Source organism: Pseudorasbora parva, chromosome 13 (genome assembly GCF_024679245.1).
Source record: "Pseudorasbora parva isolate DD20220531a chromosome 13, ASM2467924v1, whole genome shotgun sequence".
NCBI lineage: Eukaryota > Metazoa > Chordata > Actinopteri > Cypriniformes > Gobionidae > Pseudorasbora > Pseudorasbora parva.
Window position 1 is genome coordinate 35,434,495 of NC_090184.1, and position 21,467 is coordinate 35,455,961.

At 36.5% G+C, this 21,467-nt stretch overlaps 2 protein-coding genes across 2 annotated transcripts in view; both read right to left on the reverse strand.

The window, feature by feature from the left end:
* Positions 1-4,977, reverse strand: part of abl2 (c-abl oncogene 2, non-receptor tyrosine kinase) — a 37,150-nt gene extending 32,173 nt beyond the window's left edge. The window contains exon 1 of the mRNA XM_067414149.1: positions 4,277-4,977. Coding sequence (XP_067270250.1) covers positions 4,277-4,502 — 226 coding nt within the window. The 5' untranslated portion in view covers positions 4,503-4,977. The remainder of the gene's footprint in view (positions 1-4,276) is intronic.
* Positions 4,978-5,949: 972 nt separating this feature from the next.
* On the reverse strand, positions 5,950-20,977 carry soat1 (sterol O-acyltransferase 1). The gene is made up of 16 exons (XM_067414151.1): positions 20,828-20,977; positions 19,942-20,072; positions 18,029-18,087; positions 16,527-16,672; positions 14,875-14,934; positions 13,045-13,152; positions 12,164-12,446; positions 11,898-11,976; positions 11,724-11,805; positions 9,491-9,536; positions 9,286-9,415; positions 9,009-9,106; positions 8,794-8,892; positions 7,937-8,072; positions 7,519-7,664; positions 5,950-7,437 (listed from the first exon to the last, which is right to left on the reverse strand). Exons 2-16 carry the CDS (start codon positions 20,063-20,065, stop codon positions 7,360-7,362), a joined length of 1,674 nt encoding a protein of 557 aa, XP_067270252.1. The 5' UTR covers positions 20,066-20,072; positions 20,828-20,977; the 3' UTR covers positions 5,950-7,359.
* Positions 20,978-21,467: the final 490 nt, after the last annotated feature.

The window sequence follows — 21,467 nt, forward strand, 5'->3', positions numbered from 1 at the left end:
TTATTGAATTTCTGTACCTTTCTGCAGGCCATTAGGCCTGTACATTAGCTATTATTAAATGCACACATGAGTGAGGTCAAGTTAAACATTTTAGTTTGAATTGTATTTTATACTGTGGATTGTTGCAATGTGCTAAGTAAATATTTGCATAATTTGTAATTGATTAATATTTGAAACTTTAATATTAATTTATGCAATCGCAATGCCTTGATTTTTAGTAAAGTTACACAGTCACAGCATTAGCCATAAATGCAATGGTACTAATAATTGGCATAATTTCTTTTGGTGTTTCGCTTTCGGCCAAGAATTTTTATTTCTGTGCATCCCTACTGACAATGTTCTGCTCGGTGTGTCGTCAACACGCTTCAGAAGATGCCAAAACTAATAGTTTCATTGTTGGGACATCCAGGTAAAAAAAAAAAGCGCACAAAGCCCTACTCATTTAATGAAATGTATATCAGTTCATGGTTTGTGTATGTATAAGAGAGATAGAGAAAATGTCAAATGTCATTTCATTGAGACTTGAGATTAAATAAACTGCTTAAGTATTGTAGAGCTTGTAGTATTAATTTTTCACATGCAGTTACACATTGTCGGTTAAAAACAAGAAAGTGGCTGGTAAAAACATTGAGTGGCTGGTAGATTTTGAAATCCACCAGCCACAGTGGCCGGTGGACAAAAAAGTTAATTTCCATTCCATCCCTGCTGTACAATATACTTTTTACTTAAAATCGGTCTAAAAACGTATAATTTTATAAAAATACTGTATTTGAATATTTGAAATTCATATTTGAAAAGTACAAAAATATTGTCAGTGGTGTCAAAATAAAAGTACCACTTCTGACACTTGTTTACAAATATGCATGCATACTGATATTATTATGTTATTAACATAAATTAATGCATTAGCTAAAAACAACTGACATTAAGCAATATACGTTTTCATAATTATGTTGTTAACATAAATTAGACATTATTGTAAAGTATTACCACCGGAAAAAACAATAACATTTTATTTTAAGGTGAGCTATCACTTTAACCTTACAGATGAGACTCTAATACTCTGAGACAGAGCGAATAATAGAACAAAATGTGCCCATGGCCATATGATTGGAGATCAGACATAAGATGTTCTAGACTCCAGTGTTAGATATACGGTTTGTCTGATGAAGTTCATCATGGCAGTTAGTCACCACTGGCATGACAGTCAGGCCTGGAACCATACTATTATTGTTCAGATTATTCAGATGACGACTTTTAGCCACAGCTATACGTCTGGCTATAAGGGATGAGAGTAAAAATAACTCATCTGCTACCCTCACATGTCAGTGTTTCCAGCCGAAGGGTTCACTGTCAAGATGTGACGAGCTCCATTGATCAACACACCCTGTGGAGAACCGACCAACGTTGGGCACGAGCCTCCAAAGAGAGCCAACGCAACTCCTGGGTAATGGATAACAGACATCACTGTTCATCTAAAACCTATGGAAGCTCGTTTCAACCAGAGAATAAAACATAAAGAGATAGATAATTGAGACTTCTTTATCTCACAATTGTGTTTACATTCCACAATACTGACTACTTTTCCCAGAATTTCACGTTTATATCTAGCAATTCTGACTTTATATTACACAATTCGGAAATAATCAGAATTGAGTGAAATAAAGTCAGAATTGCGCGATATAAAGTCAGAATTGTGCGAAATAAATTCTCAAACACAAGTTATAAAGTCCAATTCTGAGGGGAAAAATACAGATTTTTTTTTCTTTCAGAAAAAGGCAGAATTGTGAGATAAAAGTCACATTTACCTTTTTTAAATTTTATTCTGTGGAAACAAACTTCTATAAAAAGCACCAACAAGGTTTGGTAAACGAAAATCAGAAGTTTTTTTGTGCTTGAACTTGCAATTACACACAAAAGTACGCCAAAATATCCTTGTAAACACAGATCAGTTTTGTCAGTTTTGTCTTGAGTGAACATAAACAGTTGAGAAAGAAAACACGTGTAACAGTTAGGGATGGCCGAAAAACTTATGTTCGAGACAGCTATTTTTGGTTTTGAGGCGAAATGGTTTTGGAGGGCTGAAATCGGTGATCAAAACAGATTAATTAGCGCTTCTCCAATGGGTCAGCGTCTATGCACACAACGTGGATAACCTACAACAATTCAACATCTCAGTCAGCTGTGTGGACACTAGCTCTGGACTGACAATATTGTTTAATCGATTTTAATCACAATTGTATTTTTTTTTTTATTATTATTATTATTAAAATCTTTTAGTTTAGTTTTTTTAGTTTTGTAGTTTTCTACTGATGCGGAGCATGAATAAAAACGTTGGTAAATAAATGCAGTTATGTGTACATTCCACATTAATTTGTGGTACTGTTCATTTGTTTTTATTTTATTACCATTTACTTTATATGATGTCTGAAATGTATATTAGTTAGCCCAGTTGTTTCGCTGTGGCATTTGTCAAAGAGTTAGTTCAACTAAAACCAAAGTTATTTCATTAATAACTCACCCCTCATATTGTTCCAAATCAAATGTTTATATGTAAATAAAACCATAATTCAATATTTCACCATAAAGCAATCGTGTCTCTTCAGAAAATTGACTAAATCACAATACACATGGAATAGTTATAAGATCTCTTTATGAACTTTTTGAAGCGTCAAAGTGGAAGTTACGTAGCTGTCAATGGAGGGACAGAAATCTCTCAGATTTCATCAAAAAGATCTTCATTTGTGTTCTGAAGACAGGCAAAAGTCTTACGGGTGTGGAACGACACCGGAGTGAGTAATTATTACCAGAATTTTCATTTTTGGGTCAACTGCCCCTTTAAAAGCATAGGAAAATGTTAGTGTAGGAAATCAGCTGCAACAAAACATTATAAACAAAATATGTTTGATTTAAATGTTTTTACCATACTGGAATCGAAAAGACGAAGAATCAGAATAGACGAGCAGAATCACAATCAGAAAAGCTCAAATTCTAACTATACCCATCTCGACTCCCTTGCCATTCAAACCCCACATCTAACGAAACACCAACCAATGTGTCAGTCACAAACAACACCTCAACATAAGATTTAAGTGTGACATGCAGACAGTATTATGATCAAATATGTGCATTGTGTTACTGCCTGTAACCAAATGAGTCAGTGAAATCACTCACGAGCGAAATCCGAGAAAGCAGTGGCTTCCCCAGCAGCTTTCCCACCAGCAAATGCTTCACAAGAGACAATAAATGCCAGTCCCTATCAAATAACAGTCATCAGATTTCTACAGTTAGGACAGTATGGTGCTGAACTTCCCCTTCTCAGTTGAGTAACTGCCCTTAAAAAAACATAATCTTCAACATCAAATGAATACCAAATTTCCACTGTTATGGTGGGACAGAAGCACTTCTGAAGTGGCAATTATCTGTCTACATAGACTGTTTAATGCTGCTCAGAGATAGCATAAGCAATCGTAAGAGCACATTTTATATTGGGTCAAATCAGTCTGGCTTTTATGTAGCATTATGCCTTTGCTCAGAATTTTGAGCAGGCACAGAGCAGACTTCATACAGCTTTTATGTGATGATTGTGGGAAATTCTCCATTCTCCAAGATGATGTGCATGTAAACCATGGCAATATCACTGATACACCTCAAAAGCATGTTTTGGATCATTTTAAGTGACAGTGAACGATCTTGTCATTTAACTGGTGCTTTAATCCAATCAGAGCCCCTCACAATATACTCATTTCAGTGGCACTCTACCTGGAATGGGAACAATAGTGCTGGTACACAGATCGACACATATGGGGTTCGAACCTACAGCAACAACAACACCACCACTATCAGTGCCATAACCACCACAGACACTGAGGGAGACGATTATGATCCCCTGTGAGTGGAGTTAAAATGAACAAAATGTTTAAAAGGGTACATGTTAGGCATTAACCCAACCGGAACTGATTGACCTGAGCTCCTTTATTAGAGCTTAACTGGCTGACCTGAGCTCCACATTTCTGAGGTTGTGACAGACAGCGAGTTTAGGCATGAAATAAGTGTTTGTCCGCATTTATGGTGTCAATATAAAGCTGTCTAGATAAGCAATACACTAGATTTTGCAACACAGCCTGGGAGTCATGGAGTATTTCCGCTGATCCTGACGGATCGATCTCAACTTCTCACTGGAGTGCAGATCCACATTTTAACGACTATGATTTGCATATTGCCAGTGACTTAAACTGAGAAAACTGCGAAATGAACCAGCTGAATGGGCTCATACCTGAGTGCAGGGTGAAAACATTGATTCCTGGATCCGGCATGATGTTCGCTGCAGCGACGGCAGTTCTGCCCGGTGGCGTCCCCGTGATGTTGTTGCCGCCGCAGTCTCGGGGTCTCCTCCCGGAGCCGCTGGCCCGGTTCGATCTGCTCTGCTGCTGTTGCCCCTGCGGTGGGGTCTGAATCCCCGCGGAAGCCCCTTCTCCCACGCGGCCTACCTGTTGTCCCATCCTGCGAGTGTTCTGGGTGGGAAAATAACACAGATCTGTGGAAAGACCCGCCGTCCGTTTGGACCGCTCACATCCCACAACGAACGAACCGCGGGACGACGGCCTGTTCTGCTAGGGATGATAGTCTTTCCCTTCCTTGGTCACCCCTCCTTCTCCTCTTCCTCCTCCTCTACCGGACCGGACCGAGCTCCGTTAGCTTAGCTTAGCAATCTCTATGTGTGTGTGTATGTGTGTGTGTATGAGAGAGAGCGATAGAACCCACCCACCACCTAACAGCTAACAACACACTGTCTAAGCGCTAAATTATACTAAATGGCACTGGCTAAACGGGAATGTACGATCCTCCAGCCCCCCAGCACCGTTTCTCTTAAAACGAACCCGCCTGGGGTCGTTCCGTTCTACTCCAGCCGCTGCGCGCCCCCTCCGCCGCCGCCATCTTTACCGCAGAATCAGTGGCGTGCGCTGCACGAGCCAATGACGGAGAGCGCGCAGCACACCATCATCGCTGTGATGCAAAAGAACTCTCTCCTTTTCTTTTTTTTTCTTTCTTCTTTTAAATAAATATATGGATATCAATATTAACATTAGCAAAACCAAGAGTTGTCCATTCTTATGTACAGTGAATAGCATGTTACCGGTAATACCTAGAATAACTAGTAGGCTACACAAGTAAACACAACATAAAAAGGTTTTATGTCTTAAAAGCACAATATAAAGAAAATTCTACTTCAATTATACATCAATATCATATTTAATAATAGGCCTACGTTTTGCTCAACCAAACACTAGGCATACAGCACGCTATTGTTTATTAATAATCTGTCATTTGATTTAGAGCCAGACCATTTTATATATATGGAAATTTTCTAATAATATTACTATTTGAAACAACTTCACTTCCACTCTTTTAAATTATTTTCTTCTGCCAATCCAAAACGCCCCCGTTCGCGCATATGTGTAGCTCTCTCTCTCTCTCTCTATTTATATATATATATATATATATACATACATACATATAGTACCTGTTGAAATTATCTTCTGACCAAGACTGTTTATTTAATCAAAAATACAGTAAAAATAGGAATTATTTTACAATTTAAAATAATTCATACATTTAAAAATGTAATTTAAACCTGTGATCAAAGCTACATTTTCAGCATCATTACTCCAGTCTTCAGTGTCATATGATCCTTCAGAAATCATTTTAATATGCTGATTTGCTGCTCAGGAAACATCTGTTCTTAAAAACAAACTTTTATTCATCAATGAGGCATTCAACTGATCAGAAGTGACACTGAATACATTTAGGTTACAAATAAATGCTTTAATACATTTAATAAATACATGTAATAAATGCAAATAAATACTGTTCACTGAGCTTTCTATTCATCAAAGAATCCTGAATAATTATCACAATTTCCACAAAAATGTTCCACAAAAAAGAAGCAAGTGAAGTAATTGAAAATGTTTATTTGTCCATTACACAGCATGCTGGGACAGGCTACGCACCTAATAAATTCACCAAATAAATTATGAAGAAAATTAGTAAAAAAAATTATAGCATCCTTTTTGATGTTTCAAATACATTGATCACTTTTTATGTGACGAAAATTACATTAATCGACTATTCTGGAAATTACAAATCATTAATGCCTTGTACAGACATACAGTAGTCCTAACACACAACTCTCCACCACCACCTGCTGGTCATCACAGTTATTGCAGGTACATTTGTTTTTTTAAAATATATACTCAATAACAGACACTTAATTTTTTTGCACTGATAAATGACATTCAAAATGTCTTAAGAGTTTTTAGTGTACCTAAGAATAATTTATAACTAACTAATAAAGGGATTGTGCTTAAAAACCGTTGGTAATAACAATGATCACATGGGTGCAGCCAGCTGCAACACCTCAACACTTCCAAACATCTCATACACTATTTTGTAATAAATAAGACCTAAATTATGGATTTAAATTAGTATCCAATTAGTTGAGCTCTAGGAACAAACAAGTACAAATATCAAGAACTCCAGACTACCAGTCAAACTCTTAAAAAAAGGAAAATTGGCAGAATGGAGAATTTTCCAATGTTCATTAAAACTCTGGTTTCACAGGCAAGGCTTAAACTAGTTCCAGACTAAAATGCATGTTTAAGCTGTTTTAACTGGAAGCAACTTGCACGAACTTATCATAGTGACATTTCTCTTCTCAAGATGCACACCAGAAATGGTTTTATTTTTTAAGGCACATTTATAAATCGACTACATGTCCTAATTAAAAAAAGGCCTAATCCTGGCTTAATCTAAGCCCTGTCCGTGAAACCAGGCCTAAAATTGAAAGGTAAGTAAACAATTGTGTTTAACAGAAAAATGGCACATCAATTAAAATCTACTGGGGTTTTAGAATTCACAACCCCACTTGTAAACATTGTGAGGTTCAGGCCAAAACCCTTCAAAATGTGCCACATGGCCTCTCCAGTACTGGAATAACACCACTATCTCAAAGACTATCTAAGAATAACACGTTTATAATCTGATCTCAACTTTATGACATCACACAGGCTTTTAAAAATAGAATCTCTTTAGCAGATCAGACAGAACCTACTATAGATTGTCAAATGCTAACTAGGCTGTCACTTAGATATTCTACATTCTGTTAGATGTTATAATAAATATTAAGATCTCAACAAATAAAATATCCAAGGCCTCTTTGTAAAATGTCTTCATGATTATGGAGCAAGATTGTCACTTTTCACTTTGTTTGGTCATAGTGCAATACCTATAGAATGCTAAAAAAAAGTTCCAGAATAAGTTGCGTTCCTGTCATTTCCCTCCAGTATCTGGAGGTGTGGCTTAGTGAGCGTCCACAGCAGAGTTAGTCTGTGGATAACAAGTCCAAGATCGAGGCTTCAGCAAGTCTATGAATGAAGGCTGAGGAAAGAGAAAGAAATGGATAAATCCACAATAACCAACATTCACAGATGAATATTAACACCAGCACATAATGTTTACCTCATCAATGGAGCAGTAGCGCCGAGCGTACCACTCCTGAGAGTACAGGCAGATGAGAACCCCCTGTCCTAAGAACAGTGCAGTCCACATGATCACGTTCCAGATCGGCCCTTTTCTTCGGTCATGAAGAACGAAGTTAAATGCCACTGAGAGAAATATGAGTGGATTACATATATTTAGGCTCTTTCATGTTAATCAGTCATGGAAAAACACAGTCATTGTAACCAAAGCCTAAACCAATTTCTGGGTGGTTATCTGGCATCCCAGCCTGGCCAAGCTGGTTAAATTGGTCTGTCTGGATGGTTTTTGGTAGACCAGCTGCTGACCAACTTAACACCAGCTTGGTTGGCTGTAAGACCAGCTTAAACCTGCTAAGACTATCAGTTTGCCATGCTCATGTAGTAAAAGAGGTTCTTACTTCCAAAGCACATGAAGATGCAGAACAGGACAGGGTAGAAGAAGCCAAAGCAGATGGCCAGAACGTACTCATGCACCACAGCAGACACAGTAAAAACAATTAACATGGCCGCCGCTCGGAATCGCTTCTGTGTCATCTGTAGAAGGGGATGATCAAACATGATTTGGCTTGATGCACATTTGGTCAAATTAAGTCCGTGTAAATAAGATAAAACAGATTGTTTAATAAAATACAGAACAACACAAGGTTAGCAAAGGGGTCCAAACTGAAACATTGCTTCCACCAATGAATTTCCGTGACTTTTCCAGTCGTTTGTGATTACTGGATAATTTTTTTTGAGAGTGCATTTAAAAAGTGCAGACATCTATATGTAGCCAATTAAATACAATTATATATACATAACATATTTAAATAAAAAAATGAATTATAATAAAACAAAAAATAATAAATTACATTTTTTAAACAAATACTTTTACTTTTTAATAATACATTATAATAAATGTATATACAATACATACACACATACTTTAGAATTAGAATTTATTAATATTATTTATTAATATCATTTTTAATAAATCATTTATAATAAATTAATAAATCATTTATAATAAATAAATAAAGTAATTAATACTGTGTGTGTGTATATATATACACAAAATGTGTTATATATAAACACACTTTATTTATTATAATTAACAATAATAATAATTAATGTGTATTTACAATAATTAACAATTAAAATAAACAAATTATGTGTGTGTATATATATATATATATATATATATATATATATATATATATATATATATATATATAAAATGTTATTTATATATTTATTTATTTAATTTTTTACTTACCCACAGGAAGTCCCTGTAGACATAATAATAAAGCCAATCGTGTACTACAACATTCCATGTGCGGTAATAGTTAGCAAATGAAGTGGAGTTCCACCAGTCCTAGAAAAAAAAACATTATTCAAAACAAACAAAAAATAGCGTACAATGGGAACATTAAGCAATTAAATACATCGCAAACGTGAGCCTTTCTTGAGTCTGTTGGTGCTGTCTGTTACCTTATAAAACATTCTGTCTCCAAATCGCAGCATTTCAGCAAATGCGTTAAGCCAGCAATGCAGAAAGGCAAAGAACGCCAAGAATAGCACCAGCACTCCTACAGATACATCAAAATATCATCACACAAAACTCATTCATTTGTACCCCTTTTTTACTACATTTGTGACCCTGCTCAGTGTGTACTCTTTATTACAACTCTTCCCTCACCATCTTATCAGTATAAAGGAATGAGAAGATGAGCTACAGTTAAATATATTGGCCCTGCTGACATGATACCTGGCAGTATAGAGTTGAAGACACACAACACCATGGCCCTCAGGTCAAAGAGCTGCATACTGATAATGCGGAACTGAGGGATACACAGCCGCACAAATATGTAATATGCGTAAAACAAACACCCCAGCACCTGGAACGACACAGAAGTAAAAGAAAGTCAGCATAACATTCACAACACAAACATGCACTCTTTTAAAAAACCCACCTGTAAAAACTTTGTAGCCACATAACCCCACCGAATACAAGGATTCCTACAGAGACAGAAGTACTCACGGTCAATGTGAAATTAAAACAGATAATTTCAATGTGAAATTATCTATCTATCTATCGATCGATCGATAGATAGAACATTTTGAGCTATCTATATATATATATATATATATATATATATATATATACACACACACAAACACAAACTCACCTAAAGGATTATATGGTACACCATACTAATACTGTGTCTGACCCCCTTTCACCAACTGCCTTAATTCTAGGTTGCATTGATTCAACAAGGTGCTGAAAGCATTCTTTAGAAATGTTGGCCCATATTGATAGGATAGTATCTTACAGTTGATGGAGATTTGTGGGATGCACATCCAGAGCACGAAGCTCTGGTTCCACCACATCCCAAAGATGCTCTATTGGGTTGAGATCTGGTGACTGTGGGGGCCATTTTAGTACAGTGAACTCATTGTCATGTTCAAGAAACCAATTTGAAATGATTGGAGCTTTGTGACATGGTGCATTATCCTGCTGGAAGGGATGGACATGGTCAGAAACAATGCTCAGGTAGGCCGTGGTATTTAAACAATGCCCAATTGGCACTCAGGGGCCTAAAGTGTGCCAAGAAACATCCCCCACACCCTTACACCACCACCACCAGCCTGCAAAGTGGTAACAAGGCATGATGGATCCATGTTCTCATTCTGTTTATGCCAAATTCTGACTCTACCATCTGAATGTCTCAACAAAAATTGACACTCATCAGAACAGGCAACATTTGACCAGTCTTCAACTGTCCTATTTTGGTGAGCTTGTGCAAATTGTTGCCTCTTTTTCCTATTTTCGCTCTTCTATCAGCTTAATTCAGTCGGCCCATTCTCCTCTGACCTCTAGCATCAACAAGGCATTTTCGCCCACAGGACTGCAGCATACTGGATGTTTTTGGTGGTTGGTGGTTCGATTGGTGGTTCGATTTTCCCATCTGACCAAGTTTTGAGGTGTCCTTGAGCAAGACACCTAACCCCACCTGCTCCCGATGAGCTAGATGGTGCCTTACTTACATGGCTGACATCACCGTCGGTGTATGAATGGGTGAATGTGAGGCAAAAAGGTAAAGCGCTTTGGATGGCCATAGGGTCTGTTAAAAGTGCTATATAAATGCAGTCGATTTACCATTTACCAACAACCATGCCACACTCAAAATTGCTTAAATCACCTTTCTTTCCCATTCTGACATTCAGTTTGGAGTTCAGAAGATTGTCTTGACCAGAACCACACCCCTAAATGCATTGAAGCAACTGCCATGTGATTGGTAGATTAGATAATTGCATTAATGAGAAATTTAAAGGGATACTTCACCGCATTTTCATATTAAACTATGTTATTCCCTTAACTAAGACGAGTTGATGCATACCTCTCTCACCTCAGTGCGTGCACTTAATCGCTCTAACACGCAGTGATATTTTGATAGTCTTTTTACTGCACCGAGTCAGCACGTTTTATTTTATGTCACCTTACTTGATCGTTTAACTATTCGTGTAACTGAATTTAACTAGGGAAAACATGGAGGTGTTTGGTCGCTTCAAACTTTATCTCTGTTTGGTACCATAGTGAATGAACTGGGCTTAAGGCTTCATCATATTCCGCAAGAACAGAGAAAGTTCTCGCTCCCAAGGGCTGCTATAACAAAATTACGTCATTTTGTTCTCGCAGCCCTGGTTTGAGAGTTCTCGCAGCTTGTTCTCAACACATCGCCTGAGCAGAACTTTTTTCTTGCGGGAGTCTGAGAACTATTGTGTGATTGGTCATACATTTAAAGTGGGCGGAGTTAATGCAGAGAAACTCAGATGTTTGGTACCTGCTTTTCTTGTGAAGTATGGAATATACTGGCCAGAACGAATTTTATTCTTGTTTTTGCCACCTCGAGAAAACGAACAAATTTCTTTATTCTTGCAGAGTATGTTCCAAGCTTTAGTGGGCTAAGCTAAATGCTATCAGAATGTCACCGCGCGTCAGAGCGATTAAGTGCACGCACTGAAACGAGAGAGGTATGTATCAACTCGTCTTAGGTAAGGGAATAACATAGCTTAATATGAAAAAGCGGAGAAGTAACCCTTTAACAGGTGTTCCTAATAATCCTTTAGGTGAGTGTATATATATATATAATTCATTATTGATTATTCTTTTCCTTCCTTAAAACCAATAACAATCAGTCTTACCTTGGATAATTGTCTCTGTATATTAGGGTGGGTGCAAAGAGAAAGTAAATATACTGGGTGAACTGAGGTACAACTACCGAATCTAAAATAAAAAAAGAAAACAAAATTTAAAAAAGAGCCATATTAATCCTGACGTTTTTTTTATGTCAAGCAAAATCTACATTAAGATCGTACTTGTTTTGTTTCGTTCTAAGGATCGTACTCTTGGCACATTTTCCCTGATGAAGGAGTGAGCCTTCATCATCAGCCGCACCTGTTTACAACAGAAACAACAGCAACAACTAGATTTAGCAGTACAATTTCTTTAAACTTTACATTCAAAATCTACCTTCATACATTATTAGAATTCTTACTAGCAACACATTCAAATAAACACACAAATGCAGAAAATAGAGCAACGGAGGGATAAAAATAATCCTGTTGCCATGGTTACGGAGTACCTGTTCTAGAATAAGTATGAAGCATGAAGCAGGAGGAAGGCCGTTCTTCAGCACCACATATGTGGGCAGGAAACCCAAACACAGCCCCTGGTACAGCAGTAAGAGAGAACCGGCCAGCACTGTCCACAAGGCCCGATAGTTTGACATGGGGTAGACACTGGCCCAGACACTGAGCAGTACATATGGAACCACGAGGGCGGACAGGATCATGCACATCCACGTGACAACCACTAGGGGGAACTGGCCAAACGCGTACACCAACAGGTCAAACTCAAGCACCAGTCTAGAGAGATAAAGAGAGAAAGATTTTGCACTTTACACAAATTAGTGCTTCTTCTATTGTATAGATAGATAGATAGATAGATAGATAGATAGATAGATAGATAGATAGATAGATAGATAGATAGATAGATAGATAGATAGATAGATAGATAGATAGATAGATAGATAGATAGATAGATAGATAGATAGATAGATAGATAGATAGATAGATAGATAGATAGATAGATAGACAGACAGACAGACAGACAGACAGACAGACAGACAGACAGACAGACAGACAGACAGACAGACAGACAGACAGACAGACAGACAGACAGACAGACAGACAGACAGACAGACAGACAGACAGACAGACAGACAGATAGATAGATAGATAGATAGATAGATAGATAGATAGATAGATAGATAGATAGATAGATAGATAGATAGATAGATAGATAGATAGATAGATAGAGCTGCAGAAAAATGCAGAAAAATCAATGTTAAGTGGTCTCTTAAAAAGCTTTATGAATTTATAAAACCAAACGGTTGGCAAGGACAGAACTTTAACAGAAGCAAACTGGATTCCAAAAGTGTTGATGAATAGCGAGTGTCCTAACCTGCCCTCATCAATGAAGTCCACGACGAGCGTGCTGAAGATGAAGAGGATGAGGAGAGCGATGAACATGTGATAGATGGTGCGGATGTGGTTCACCTCAAAGAGATCACTGCGGAAAAACACGTTAATAAGCACTATTACTTCAAATATCTATATGTAGTACAACTGGATGTTTCTGGTCACACTGTTTTCTAAAAATACATTGGGGGACAGCAAAATGATTTTTACATTCCATATATTGTGATATAATAAACAGGATTATTTAGGTCAGCTAATCAAATAAAAGTCATAGCACAGCTTTTTTACTTCATAGCAAACAAACAAATCACAAATCACAAAAATGTTTTTGTTCAATAGCTTCATGAAACATACTTCAAAAAAAGTCACTGACATTTTATATATTAATGGAATCACACAATGTTGAGGAAAAAATATGGAATGGGCTTTTAATTTCCATTTCTAAAACAAATACCAGGGCAAGTCTAAAAAAGCTCTTTTGTCAGCAGTTAAAACGGAGCTCTTACACACCTCGGACTTGGCTAATGAAAGGAAACATGGCCCCAACCAGAGAGTTGTCAGATGAATCAATGGAAAGGATTATAAAAGTCCTTCAATTTCAACACAGAATGTGGCCAAAGAAGTTGGTTGCTCCCAGTCAGCTGTGTCTTAAATTTGGTGCAAGTATAAAATAAATGGGAAGGTTATAAAATCGAAACATACAGGCAGACGTCAAAGCGTCAGGATAGAAAACTCAAAGCAATATGCCTTGAAAATAAAAAATGCACAACAAAACAGATGAAAAACAAATGGGCAGATCAGGAGTCACTGTTTGTGACAGAACTAACAAGCCAGCTGAAAGAAATGGGATTTTCCTTTAGAAAAGCCAAACTAAAACCAGCACTAACACCAAAACAGAAGAAAACAAGGTTACAGTGGCCTAAGGAGAAGCATTTGTGCCGTGTGGATGATCAGATGAAAGTGATATTCAGTGATGAATCACGAATCTGCATTGGTCAAGGAGATGAGGCTGGAATCTTTGTCTAGAGCCATTCTAATGAAACAAAATGATGACTGTCTGAAGAAAATCAACCAAATTTCCCAAAGCATTATGAAATGGTGTTGCATGCCAGGCAAAGGACCAGGGGAGATGGCAATCATTACACTAACAGTCAACGCACACGTGTACATTGAAATTTTGGACACTTTTCTCATTCCATCCATAGAAAATGGCTTTGGTGACGGTGAAGTAATTTTTCAGGTCCATCTTTTCACAGAGCAAAGATTGTTGAAGCTTTTCTTCAGGAAAGGCATATCAACTCAATGGCATGGCCAGCAAACAGTCCGAATCTCAATCCAATTGAAAATTTAAAAAAAACTGGTCCATGATAAGGCTCCATCCTGCAAAGCTGCTATTCGAAGTTGGAACCAGATTGATGGGGAATATTGTTAATATTGTTTTCATTAGTGAAGTCCGTGGCTCAAAGGATTCAGGCTGTCATAAAAGCCAGAGGAGCAACAAGGTATTCCATACTTTTTTCCCACAACATTGAGTGATTCCATACTTTTTTCCTCTACTTGATCTGGAAAAATACATGCCATTAATATATAAAGTGTCAGTAACTATTTTTATTTAAGTATGTTTCATGAAGTCAGAATGGTAAGATATTGAAAAATATTTGTTTTGTGTCATTAGTGATTTGTTTGTTTGCTATAAAGTAAAAAGGCTGGTTGAACATCCTCCAAGTGTGATGATTCCATCATTTTTGCAAGGGGTTGTATAACTATATCTCAGTTTCGGCAAGATCTCAGAGAAAATACACCCATGACTCACTCTAACAGGGATCGACGAATCACAAACTGTTTGCCTTGGCCTTGGGACGGTTGTGTATGTCTACAGGAATAGAGAGGAAGATGAAAAGGTTAGAAAACAGGGGGAGAAGATATGAGAAAAGCACTATGCTGATGTACCAAGAACATGTAATGTAAAAGAAATCACAAATGCAGTGAATTCAAAGGGGTCATATAATGCCATTTTTGTACACGTTAATATGATTCTTTAGTGTCTAAATGAAAACTTTGTAATATAGTTTAAGTAAAAATTCTCATTAGTATTCTAAGAAAACACAAATTTTACCTGGTCAAAAACAGCTCTGTTTTCACCAAGCCATTTCAGTGCATACGGCTTTAAATGATAATGAGCTTTGCTTACCCGCCCCTCTGTTCTGTGGACCGGTTTGACACACACACACATGGAGCTGTTGCCTAGACAACAGCAGAGGGGAAAGAATGGCCACAAGAGTCTCTGAGGACACATCTGTGCAACCGTATCGCTTTGAACCGGAGTCGGACCCGGGACGAGATGACAGCTCCAACGAAATTCGACAATTAAGTCTAAACAGGACGTTTCTGAATGGGTTAATGTAATGTCAGTCTGATCTTTCTTTGTATGTACTGGCAGGGTAACGTTATAGTAGTGAGATACGTATGCTGTGATTTTACTGATGTATACGTTAGTTCATTGACAGATTGATGTTACAGCTAATGCTAATAAAAACTTTTTTTTTCCTGTTAATGTCAGTTTGTCAGTGATGCGTAACGTTATCTATGCATTGTAATACTGTTACAACACAATTTTTTTGTTAACAGTAACAGACACTGTTATAAACCATCTACATAATTAAGCTTAGTGTAGTGTTACCACGTCCACATTACCTTTAAAACCAGAGTACCCAGTATTAAACCATATTGTGTTATTACAATGAACACGTTGTTCATTATAAACGAGGGATTATGAATTATATTGAGAACGTCATACATTGAAAACATGCCGTTATTTAACGTTACCCACTTTAGCCGCATTCATTGTGAAGCGTGCAAGTGTTTTTAAACTACACTCACTTCTTCTGGAGAGGCAGTAGAAACATGAATAGCTTGTACCGATCCTTTATTCAGGAGCAGCTTCTTAGCAAAACCTGCTTTATACTGACCCTTGGTTAAGCAGTCTGGTGAGAAATGCTTCACGGTTCGCACAAACATAAAAGCATTGATAAAATCAAAACGGTTCAGATTTAGAAACATCAAAATGACTGCTGTGTTCATTATTACACCCAAGAACAGAACACTGCAATCGCTTAGACGCCATTCTGCTCCAGCGAACCAACGATGGCGGACTATAATGAGCTTGCTCAGGGCGGATCTGAGGTGAAACGCTGCTTGTCAATCAAAAATTGTGGGGGGTTGTCCGACCGCGTGATGTCTCACGATCAAACGGCATGAATTGAGACAGGAGAAAACATATAAGGAGATTTAAAAAAAAACACTGGATGGATTTTTATCATTATAGGATGGTTTCCATACAATCAACTTGTAAAAGTGCATGTACCATTATATGACCCCTTTAAGCTGATTTGCAGATGAGAACAATGAAGTGTACTAGCCAGCCATGGCACTCATTGCAGTGCGGTTTATGTTTGATTTCAGTACCTGAGTTTGCTTTTCTCCTTATCTGAGAGAGACTGAAAGACTGTGCTCACATGGGAGGAACCCAGACCAGCAGACTCCTCTATCAGGTTGTCCATAAACTCATTCACTTGAATGTCAAACTGCCTCATCAGATCTGCCTTCAAATGCTGAAAAAAGTAAAAATACAGAACAGCTAGTGTCATATATCCAAAGAGGGTCTTATGAACTAGAACAAAAGATTTGCCTTATGAAGCTCAACACATCAGAATATAACAGTAATTCATCCAGAGAATCTGGTCTCATGTGATGATAACTCAAGCCGTCATGGTCATTTTGTTTTGACGGTGGCTGCTTTTAATGGAGAAAAATGAAGGTCTTTGTATGCCCAAGAAACTTTTAGAGATACTAAACATGATCACAGGGAAAGCAAAGTCAAATTCATTCTAAAGTTTAATCCTTTGGCTGCACTTGTAATTAAAGGTGTCTATTGTATTAAAGTGTGTGGTAGATACACATATACACACACACGCACACGTCATCATTTTCCCACATGTTTCTGAATGACCTCTGTGTCTGTAACATACAACCACATCCTTCCCTCTCCTATCTAAACTTCCTGTAATTTTTAAGCACTTACTTCAAGCAGTAAAAACAACAGTTGATCCTAAAAAAAACTAAATATTAATTTGCTTAAAATGTATTTATTCTGGGTTTTTTTCTTCTCTTTATTCATTCTTTATTTGTGAATTGATCATTTTTGTTTAAATCAATTCAATTCAATAATACGCTAAAAAGCAATACACACGGTTACTATTTTGTATTTATTTACAAAGCTATTTTATATTTTTCTGGGATTTAAACCGATTGTAATGGGACCAGAAAATATATATAATATATTATATACAATATATTTATTATATTTTATATAGTTTACAAATATAATGATTAAAATATAAATGTTTAGTTTTAAAATATAATGATTAAGATGTGTAGACTGTCCATCATTCAAGGTATAAGAAAAATATTGTATTACTTTACTAATATATATATAAGAAAAATATTTTACTTTTACTTTTACTTTACTCAGTGGGTAAATGGTATCAGTGGGTAAATAACATCTTTATTTGTCACTGAACTAATGAACCGTAGAAATATTAACTAAAAATTAACTAGAGACGTGTGCTTTACAGAGAGCAAAACTTCTTATCAAAGAGCTTGATAAACAAGAGCAAAGCAGAACAAATATTTTGAGCTGCTAAACTAAATCAGTTTTTCACAGATCAAAATCACAAGAATAAGCAATGCATTTCCATCGCTGAAAGGATATAGTCCAACCAAAGGTCACACAAAGGAACGTTTCGGATCTGATAATCTATGACGTGAATGTGATAACAGATAATCTGTGATAACAGTGACTGTCTGCAACAATGCAGTGATAAAGTACAAGATTCGCACACTTGCTCTGTTGGTCTCATGGTTTGCATATCCTGAAAGACACTGAGCCACTGGGATCGACATCTTACCTCAGCTTTCTTTTTCAGCTGTAGTTTTGCACTGATAATATGCTCCACTTCTACTGTTCCTGAAATGAGACATCAACATAGATCCTTTATGAATGCCCACATTTACATACAGATGGACGCAGGTCGTTCTGTGGCCCTTGTGGGCACTGTATCCTGGTTACCAATGCCATACCACTAATCTTTAACTAATCCAACATAACGCAAACAGAATATCTGTATCCGTTAGAAAGCAAACAGAAGAAACAATGTTTCATACAACACTTTTAAAAAGATTGCTGGATTTCACTAGTCTGTAGGACGAAGGTATTCCCCAAAATAAAAGATCATATTTACTATTTGACTTGTATTCTATAGTCACCACCAGTCAGTAAGATGTTTTTTTTTCAATAACAATTTAATTCAGCAAGGACACATTAAATTGATCAAAAGTGACAGACATTTAAAATGTCACAAAAGATTTCCATTTCAAAAAAATTCTGTTCTTTTGAACTTCTAAAAAAATATGAAGGAGTAAAACTGTTTTCAACATTGATAATAATCATACATGTTTCTCGAGCAGCAAATCATCATATTAGAATATTTAGTTATATTTACTCCATCTAGTTATGGAGAAACATAACACGCGGTTTATTTGATTTATTTGCGGTTTATTTGATTATAAATTGAGCTCTGGTGAGTGACTTTTAAATACTATAAATAATCGTATGACCCCAAACTTTCGTTGATACAAAAATAAATGTTCGCATTACAAAAAAACAAAGTCACTTTCATTTAAAAAAAAAAAAAAAAAGGTCTTTACATTAAGATAGATGAATTTGAGTCAAAAACCAATGGATTATATGATGCAGAAAAATGCATGCAATGTCTTAATTTTTATGGCAGGATATTCAAAGAAGTAATTAATTAATAGTGAGTGTAGAACCTGATGACTTTTGACAGGACCAAAGTTTACCCCATTGAAAACACATTGTTCAATATTATTTTAATATATAATATTATCTTAACTTATATACTTTAAAAAAGGTTACACTGTGAATCACCCTGTGTAGATATCTGTGCTACGCTGTATTTGACAGTGTGGTTTCACAATAAAAACCTACTCTAGCATTTCCGGTGTCATCATGTCAGAGTTAATAGGAATGACTGCATCACTGATAACAGTACTGGGAGGGGCCTGGCAATTTCTCAATCAGGTCACACGGTAAATCACATGGCGGTTTGTTCATCCCCAGAATTAAGCTTGATGGTTTCACTAACGTAACACGAATGTGTTGTGACTATTGTTTCCTCTTTTTGCTTTAATCCATATATGATTACGCAGCTCTATCACCCTAACTATAACAAATACAGCAGTGAGAATAGGCTGAAAATTATTAACAAACCATACCACAGCACATTTATGGCTATCATGGTGTTATATTAAAAATGTATTATTTCCTGCCATTTTTGCCAATCAAAAGCCTTTCAATTTAGAACAGAAAAGCAGCATTTAATTAAGAACACGCCCATTTACTAGCACATAAAAAATCTATTGCTTTTTTGTTCTTCACACAAAACTAAACTGACCAGACCAACTGAAATAAATCTCTTGAGCTTTGTAAATGAATGACATGCCAAAGACACATAATGACAGCTGACAGTGTCATACAAATAATGGGTTGTACAAGTTGAACAAGCATAGAACATAAATGGTTAGGAGACTAGGTGAAACATGTCGCAACTGATTCCAATGGGTGAGAGTTGAATGACCTACATTAGACCTAACAAAAGAGAAACTCTGTCTCTTCATCAGAATCTTAATGTGACTGTTTTGCATTTGCTCAATTTGAATAGTCTACATTTGGAGGATAAATTAACCTTTATTTAACCAGGTGAGTCTCCAGGTCAAGTTTATTTTAGTGTTTAAATCTCACCATTACTGGGGCAGGGCATCTCTCCTGTGGATCTTTCAGACCCTGTCCCATCCTGGTCTGACGACGAGACAGCCTTATGGGACCCCTTGCGACTGCGTGGGGTCCCAGCACCCTCAATCACCATCCTGGTGCTGAAAACACAACATAAACCAGCAGCATGAACCATGTGATCTTAATGAATTGTTTAACATGTACAGAAATGAATTCAAGCTAATAAATGACAATTGTTTTTTTTTTAAATCTTGATTACAACAATATTTTTTTTTATTTTTGTAAGTGTCATTTAAATAAAAAAAAATAAAAAAAAGTAATTCTGGCTAGTCAATATTACATGGCATAGAAAAAAAACGAACTAGTGAGATGAGACATTTTTTTATTAGTTTACTATTGCTAGTAACTAAGAAATAAGAATGTCTAATTAATCATTACAATTGACATTTGAACCCCAGATGCTCATAAAATTAAATGACAAAATTGTCAGTAACAATGAAATAATTACGAGTAATCAGTCACGGAAGCAAAATAGTAATCACTCATTTCAATAGATACTAGTCACTGTTGTAATAAAGACAGTACTTTATCTAATAATAATTTCAAGCGAAATGAATTAAAAGAGTCGTTAATGTAAAACTTAACTGAATGCAACTGAATTAACGTTAAATGTCAACCTTACGGCTGTATTTTACAATAAATGAGATAGCTGTGTTGATGCTATACTGTCATCTTTTGAGAGGGTTTAAGTACTGTCTGTAGTTATTTAACTCACACTTAAAACGAACGATACTCGATAGTAAACACAGGAGACGTTCAATAACCAGGTAATGCGTGATGTCTATTATATTGGCTCCGTTTATGAAAGACAAAAAATAACATTTAGATCACTTACTTATGCTTTCTTCCAAATTACACACGTCCTTTACAGTCACTTCGGCTTATGAAGACAAACTCCGTGTGATGGAAAGAGATCAGTGTGACAGCAGAGCAACATCAGGCCTGCTGAAATCAACTGAAACAACGGGCAGGCGCTCGTTCTCTACCGGGGCGGAGTCTGCCCTGAAGCGCCATCTGATTGGTCAAACTGTTTCGACTGTGTAAATTGGTCTTAAACGTACAGTAACAAGAATACCAATAATGTTGAAGCGTTGCCTAGTTTATGCAATAAATGTTTATCTTTTCTCAAATAGGTAATGCTCATATTTCACCCCTAAAAGAAAAAGGAAAAAAATCTTTAAAGAAATGAAGCAAGTTGTTTAATAGCTAAGTCTTTGGAATAAGCAAGTGTCATTTGGGAAGGTTTATAATTAAAATAATGTCCTTATTTCATTTTATTTGTCCATGACACATGCAAGAAATGTTATCCAAGGACTTGTTTGCATTTAGGTTTTTATTGTATTATACTGAACTGTACTGTACATGTACATATGGTGATGGATGCAAGTGTCGTCTTCAGTACCCATGGGGTTTATGGTGTTATATTAATGTTCCCATTGTTCCCAGAATATAATTTATTAATGTGTGTGAAATGT

Bases quoted from the DNA above. Each gene is read 5' to 3' on its own strand.
- soat1 (XM_067414151.1), bottom strand. From the start codon at position 20,065: ATGGTGATTGAGGGTGCTGGGACCCCACGCAGTCGCAAGGGGTCCCAT. The intron at 12,447-13,044 runs GTTAGGACACTC...TTATCTCTCTAG, and splicing joins GACTTCATTGATGAGGGCAG to ACTGGTGCTTGAGTTTGACC. The intron at 7,665-7,936 runs GTAAGAACCTCT...TATTTCTCTCAG, and splicing joins CATCTTCATGTGCTTTGGAA to TGGCATTTAACTTCGTTCTT.